The sequence below is a fragment of the Mus caroli genome, chromosome 5 (genome assembly GCF_900094665.2).
Source record: "Mus caroli chromosome 5, CAROLI_EIJ_v1.1, whole genome shotgun sequence".
Taxonomy (NCBI): domain Eukaryota; kingdom Metazoa; phylum Chordata; class Mammalia; order Rodentia; family Muridae; genus Mus; species Mus caroli.
This window is the reverse complement of record NC_034574.1, coordinates 33321088-33328571: the sequence shown is the minus strand read 5'-3', so window position 1 is coordinate 33328571 and position 7484 is coordinate 33321088. Positions and strand designations below refer to the sequence as shown.

At 50.8% G+C, this 7484-nt stretch overlaps 1 protein-coding gene across 7 annotated transcripts in view; it reads left to right on the top strand.

Moving 5' to 3' along the window:
- Slc2a9 (solute carrier family 2 member 9) overlaps positions 1–7484 on the top strand; it is a 128173-nt gene that overhangs the window by 5323 nt on the left and 115366 nt on the right. For 3 of the 7 annotated variants that reach the window (XM_021162163.2, XM_021162164.1, XM_021162165.1), the window contains one exon: positions 3702–3770. In XM_021162163.2, coding sequence (XP_021017822.1) covers positions 3723–3770 — 48 coding nt within the window. In that variant the 5' untranslated portion in view covers positions 3702–3722. Of the gene's footprint in view, positions 1–3701; positions 3783–5639; positions 7306–7484 lie in introns of those variants that run through there. The other 4 variants (XM_029478108.1, XM_029478107.1, XM_029478109.1 and 1 more) reach the window with 2 other exon arrangements.

Genomic DNA, 7484 nt, shown 5'->3' with positions numbered 1-7484 from the left:
CTCATCCTCCCTGCCCATCCTCCCTGCTCATTCCCCTGCTCATCCTCCCTGCTCACCCTCCCTGTTCACCCTCCCTGCTCATCCCCCTGCTCATCCTCCCTGCTCACCCTCCCTGCTCATCCTCCCTGCTCATCCCCCTGCTCATCCTCCCTGCTCACCCTCCCTGCTCATCCTCCCTGCTCATTCCCCTGCCCATCCTCCCTGCTCACCCTCCCTGCTCACCCTCCCTGCTCATCCTCCCTGCTCACCCTCCCTGCTCATCCTCCCTGCTCATTCCCCTGCCCATCCTCCCTGCTCATCCCCCTGCTCATCCTCCCTGCTCATCCTCCCTGCCCATCTTTCCTGCTCACCCTCCCTGCTCACCCTCCCTGCTCATCCTCCCTGCTCATCCTCCCTGCTCATCCCCCTGCTCATCCTCCCTGCTCACCCTCCCTGCTCATCCCCCTGCTCATCTTTCCTGCTCACCCTCCCTGCTCACCCTCCCTGCTCATCCTCCCTGCTCATCCTCCCTGCTCATCCCCCTGCTCATCCTCCCTGCTCATCCTCCCTGCTCACCCTCCCTGCTCACCCTCCCTGCTCATCCTCCCTGCTCATCCCCCCCCCTGCTCACCCTCCCTGCTCATCCTCCCTGCTCATCCCCCTGCTCATCCTCCCTGCTCATCCTCCCTGCTCACCCTCCCTGCTCATCCTCCCTGCTCATCCCCCCCCCCCTGCTCACCCTCCCTGCTCATCCTCCCTGCCCCATCTCCACTCTTCATGCATCCCTGCAGTCCTGCATACCCTGTCCCTGGCTCAGCCTGGCTCCACTGTCTCCACCCTGTGCCTGGCCAGCCTCTCACCTCCCATGCAAGTGTGAGCAGTCTGAAGGTCCTGGTCCATTCCTCTTCTCCCCAAATGCCAGCGCTGTAATGGTGGCGGGGGTGGGGGTTGGCCTTTGCTCAGGACTGGACCCCTCATAACTAGGATATTGGCACTTGGTGTTTGCCGAGGGAGTGCTCCACATACACATCCTGCCTTTGGATTTGAGTAAGAGGACACAGACCTGGTCTATGCACATGCAAAGCTTAACATACAAAGTCTTGATTATCGGTATGTCTGTGTTTAGTGTCAAATAACACATATTCACGTATGTATTTTTTCTTCACTTATCAAATATAAATTTGCTCTGACTTTCTTCCTGCTCTTAGATAACAGGCTTTTCAACAAGATTTTATTTTAAATTATGTACATGTGCATGCCTATGAGTTTGTGTCTGTGAGTGCAGGTACCCACGGAGGCCAGAAGAGGGCGTTGGATGTCTTAGAGCTGTAGGGAAAAGCAGTGGTGAGCTGCCTCATGTGAATGCTAGGCACCGAACATGGGGCTTTGCAAGAGCAAACCAGGGAGCCGTTGCTCCACCCAGAGATAACATTTTTAAAGGGCTATTAGACTTTCTATGGGTTGAGAAGATGCTCCATCAGTTGAGTTCTTGATGTGTAAGTGTGAAGACCTGGGTTAGGAGTCTCAGCACCCAGTTAAACATCTGTAACCTGAGCATAGGGGAGGCAGAGACAGTGGAACCCCCAGAGCTTGTTGGCCAGCCAGACCAGTCAAGTCTGTGAGCTTCAGACTCCGTGAGAGATCTTGTCTCAGAAAATAAGATGGAGAGTGACTGATTGAGGATGACAGCTGGCATGGACCTCTAGCCTTGGAGTACACAAGTGTGCACAGACACACCCATGCATATGCACAGACACATAATACACACACTATGCAATACACACAGAGAACACACACAACACACATACAACACACTCACACCACACCCACATGCTTCCCACTATGGATGAGCTGTGATATACGTAAACTTTTCTTGGTCTAGGACTAGCAGTTAGAACAGATCCCCAGTAGACAGACAGACAGAAAAAGGGGCCACAAGCAGGTTTTAAAAACTGGCATTCTTCCAATTTTCTCCTCCTCCTCCCAACCAGAAATAAAACTCTTAAGGACTGCGACCCTTTAATGCAGTTCCTCATGTTGCGGTGACCCCCAACCATAAAATTGTTTTCATTGCTACATCCTAACTGCAATTTTGCTACTATTCTCAATTGTAATGTAAATATTTGTGTTTCCAATGGCCTTAGGTGACTCCTGTGAAAGGGTTGTTTCCCCCCTCCACACTTCCCACAAAGGGTTCATGACCCACAGGTTGAGAACTGCTGCCTTAAGGCCTGGTGGATTTTTTCTCTGGCGATCAGGGATCCTCGCCTGTGTCCTGGCCTGATGGTTTCAAGGCAGGCTCAGCACATGCTTAATCAAAAGACTGGGCCTATCAACCTCCTTTTCTTTCTTTAAACTGATCAACCCTGAAGAGAAGAGAAAGACCACTTGAAGATCCTTAAAGCCCTAACATTCAAGGACTTCCTGAATCTGCCCTCTGATTCGCAGAGGGTCTTTTTGAGTGCCTTGTGCTCTTTCTCTCCCCCGTCCTCTCCTCTCTTCCTCTCCCTCTCCCTATCCCACCACACATGCACCACACTAATGCACCACACAGTCACCATTGCAAATACCATTTCCTAACATGGAAAACATTGCAATGAATAGCTTTTGGGTTGAAACCTTTGTGCTTAGTTTCTTTCTTGTCCCCCTCTCTTTTTCTCTCTCTCTTTCTCCCTCCCCCCTCCTCCCCTCTCTCTGTGTATGCAGCTCTGTGTGTTTTCTCACTCCTAATAAAAGCCTTTCTTCACAGGCTGATTCTGTGTGCCTTGTCTGAGATTTCCCCTGCTTCTTTAACTGGCAGTGAAAATGAAGTCAACCAAGGCCAAGACCCCACAATGTACCACACAGTCACCATTGCAAATACCATTTCCTAACATGGAAAACATTGCAATGAATAGTTTTTGGGTTGAAACCTTTGTGCTTAGTTTCTTTCTTGTCCCAGGATGCATTTTTACAAATGCCGGGGCAAGTTTAGCTAAAGCATACAAATTGGTCTGAAGCTCTAAAACATGTCAAAACTCTAGAAAACTGGCAAGGCTTGCCATTTCTGTCACCGGGGGATTCGGGTTACCTTTTTTTGGTGACTCTAACTTGACAGGTGAGACTTAACGGTTTGTCTCAGCTTCTACTGGCTTCAGTTTCACTGGAGACAGACAGTCTGGTGTTTCCAGCCTTTGTGAGCCTGACCTTCTGAGGGAGGCTGCTTCAGGGAACAGACTGCATTCTGTAAGCTAGAAGGCAGGCAGGTGTGGGAAACACAGCCATTGCCCTGTCTCACGTTTCCTAAATGGAGCCGGGCCAGAGGAGACCAGGTCTCTCTGGGGATCTGGGGTCAAGTGAGGATATTACAATGTCTCATCCTGGTGTCCTTGCCTGAGTGAATCTTTCCTGAGTGACTTCCTTTTTTTTTTTTTTTTTTTTTTTTTTTTTTTTTTTTTTTTTACTTTTTTGTGAAGTATTGTGGCTTGAACCCAGGACTTCATGCACGCTAGACAAGTGCTCTGCCACTGAGCTACATAGCCAGCCTCTTTAAAAAGGGTTTTATTTTGAGACAAGTTCTCACCAAGCCAGACTGGCCTTGACTCACTGTGCAGACCAGTAGGGCCTAGAACTGGTGATCACAGTCTACTGAATAGCTGGAGTGACCTCCGGCATAGCCAGCTCCACTGACCTACCCATCACCGACAGCAGATGGCTAATGGCGTCCTTTCTCTTGCTCTTAGGAATAACAGAAGCCCGAGACCATGAAGCTCAGTAAAAAGAACCCCGCAGAAACCAAGGAAAACCAGCGGGTGAGGAGGAAGGTGGCCAGTCCTACTTCCTTGTTCCTCCTTTCCTGTACCTTCTGATAACCAGGATGTCCGTGGTCCCTCCTCCAGGGGAGTGGGGTTGGCGTGACAACAGCAGAGAGCAGGGGGGGCTGAGAGGACAGCAGTGTGGGATGCTGTGAACTATGCATAGGTCTGAGATGGGTTTGGCAGGGAGATGATCATCAGTCTCTCTCTGCTGGAGCTCCCTGGACTCCAGGGACGGTTGTGACGGTTCCCATTCCAAAGGGCAAATAAGGGACATTGATGATGAGAACCATGTGGTAGTTGTCCTTAAATTAAAGATACATCGAGGAGCTGGGGGCGGTGGCTCGGTTGGCAAACTGTTCACAGCATAGAACCCAAGTAAACCACAGAAGCAGTGGGAGGTGCAGATCTGTAACTTTAGTGCTGAGGCAGGGGGTGGGAACTGCTGGGTTCCTGGAACCCACAAGCCACCCAGCTTAGAGGAATTGAGGAGCTTCCCATTCTGTGAGAGATCCCGTCTCCACAAATAAGGAGGGAAATGAGGGGAAACCACCTGACATCTACCTCTGGACTCCATGCTATGTGTGTGCCCCACCCCTACATACACGGATGCACACACTCGATCCATGCTATGTGTGTGCCCCACCCCTGCATACACGGATGCACACACTCGATCCATGCTATGTGTGCGCCCCACCCCTGCATACACGCATGCACACACTCGATCCATGCTATGTGTGTGCCCCACCCCTACATACACGCACGCATGCACTCGAAGTTTCAAGAGGCATGAAGTGAAACCCATCCCTGCTCTACCTGTTTCTGCTTCCAGGAAGTCTTCAGTAGAAGGTCTCCCCAATAGGATAGAGGACACTGACAAAGATCATTCCTTCAGGCAATAAGATTTATTTAATGCCGGAGAGGACATAACAGGGGTCCAGAAGAAGAGAGAAGGAACGAGGGCACGATCAGGGCACTGGGGAAGATATGGGAGGTTGCTTTAAAGCAATTGGGAAGGGGAGGGATTGGGGAATCTTCGTACTCTGAGGGGAAATGAGGAATCTAGCAGACAGAGGGTGTCACTGTGGAGAAAAGCCACCTCAGGTGCATTCATTGGGAGATGGGGGTGCCTTAGCCCTTTGATATCTGAGGTCTCTACATTCCTTAGTTCCTGTCATTTTCCTGGAGTTTGAACACCTAAGGAGGTTGTTTTACAATTTTAAACAGGCTTGTTTGCCTCTTTGTAGCACCAGAGATTAGCATCAGAATCAACTAAGAGACCTGCTGCAGGAGCCAGAGTGATAGCAAGTGGCCCCACATCTGGGATTTATCATAACCTGGAGTCTGGAGGCTCTAGGGGGTCTAGCATAGACCTGTCCCTGAACCCGACTGTGGGATGCCTGCTAGTGTCTGTAAAATGGTGGGAACACCAAGTCTGCTTGGCTCAAACCTAACACTTAGCAGCCGAGAAGATCCCCTCCCTCCTTGGTTTACAGCCAACGTAAGCCCACTGCAACCTCTACGTGGACAACTATGCCCCCATTCAGTTCTCTTGGTCAATCTGTTCCTGGCAAAGAATAGAAGTGGAGAAACTAGCAACTCAAGGGATATCCATGAGGCTTTCCGGGGATTCAAGAAATTTGAGCCCTATCTCTTCCTCCTATAGTTCTTTTCTGCTATTAACCACAGTAATTATCAACTATCATTGTGTGTGTGTGTGCTCATGCATGCATGCGTGCATGTGGTGTGTGTGTGTGTGCGTGCTCATGCATGCATGCGTGCATGTGGGGTGTGTGTGTGTGTGTGTGTGTGTGTGTAAGAGAGAGAGAGAGACAGAGACAGAGACAGAGACAGAGGTCATCATCTCTCGGTCACCCGGGCAGCCCTCTAAGATTCGATTTACGATAGTCCGTCTGAAGAGGGACATCTGACCTTCAGGGATCCTGTCCTCAACAATAAGCAATATAAGGGTGGGGTAGAAAACAAGTTGGTTCCCCAAGACAGCCACAGGGTGACACAGGGCCTTGTCACCCTCCCTGATAGAGTGCCCAGCTGTTCTTGCACGTGTGTGTTAACCACCTGTATCCTGGTGCTCTTGAACTTGTCCAGGGTGAAACGGGAAGTTTTAAGTTGGATAGGGGTCACCTGATGCATCTCAGCAAGCTTTTACTAGCTGACGAGAACTGTCGCAGTGGAAAAGAAAACAGCACAGAGGGAAGCTGGGGAGCAGGCGAGGGAGAAAGGAGACCATGACTGTGAAGTCCTTGGTGTGAAGGAATACGGCTATCCCCAACTTCTCTTCTGCAGATCCCTCCTGCACCTTAGGCCCCAGCCATGTAGGCTTTTTTCCTGTCACCAGCATTAACTATCTGGCTATCTGTGCCTGCAGAAGGTGTCCCAGGGTGAGGAATGTCAGGCTGAGCAGTTACCTGGGCTCTGTGAATTCCTGGCATGAACTGAGGCTGGTCTTTCTCATCCAGGGTGGTTTCTGCTTACCCTGGACAGCATTGTCTCCTTGCATTACCCTGGACAGCATTGTCTCATCTGGGCTGGATGCCTTCACGTGCATGTGACAATCACGTCCCCAGAAGTTTCCTTTCTCACCTTCTTTATCTCCACATGTCCTTTCCAGACACAGCTTCTCAGAGTCTTGTGTGGGGACTTGAACACTGCTCCTCACTCTCTACACATTCCTCATTGACCAAGCCTGCTTCTGTCCCCTCCCATCCTATCAGAACACATAATTTACGCAGCCTGTCTTGACCATGGCTCCCTGAAGATACTTCTCTGACTGACACCGGAGCACACTGACCACAGAGTAAATTAATTCTCAGGCTGTCCTGGTGCATACAAGGTCGTTGTCTCGTTACGCGTTACGCTTTTATTGAGCCAGTTAGGACCTGCAGAGAGGGCCACAGACATCGCTGCACGCTGCTCTGCCCATTTGCTCTTTGAGCAGCAGAACTGACTCTGCAAGACAATTAGAGAAAGATCAATATTTCATTTTGCCCTGACAGAATGGAAGCTCAGAGCACGGCCAAGACTTGCCTGTGGACACAGATAAGAGGAGGAGTCAGTGCTGGAACCCATCCAGCTTCTAAGGAGAAAGCCAGCGACCTTTGGCCTTGATTCTTAGGAGGTTTCTCTGGGTTTGTGCCAGCTGCCCCATCCAGAGCTCTGGCCTTCTTAGAGAGAATCGTGAAGGGGGAAAAAAGCCAAACAAAACAAAACGAAACCAAAAAACCATGACTTGGGTGTGACTCCGGGGAGCGAAGCTGTCTCAGTTGCTCAGGAGCAGGGGAGCAATGTTGCTCGCTTCCTGTTCAGGCATGATCACAGAGCCACGCTTCCTGCTCTGCCCTCCTTCCTGTGGACTCTGCCTCCTCACTGCAGAGATGCCCTGGCAAACCCAGGGTCCTGGAGCCAGGAAGAAAAAAAGATGGATTCCAGGGAGCTTGCTTTAGCTTCCCTGATGTGTGACACCGGTGGCCCTGGGGAGCTCTCTGTGGGTCACCAGCAGAGGAGGACAAAGGTAAACACAGAACAGCTTCTGTCCTGTGGGGAGTGCAGGCCTGGGTAGCTGCTACTACGGGACAGAGCTCAGCCCCTGTCTGGCAGCTGTGGAGCATACCACCTGGAGCGGGAACGCTGGAGTTTGAATTCTCTCTCTCTCTCTCTCTCTCTCTCTCTCTCTCTCTCTCTCTCTCTCTC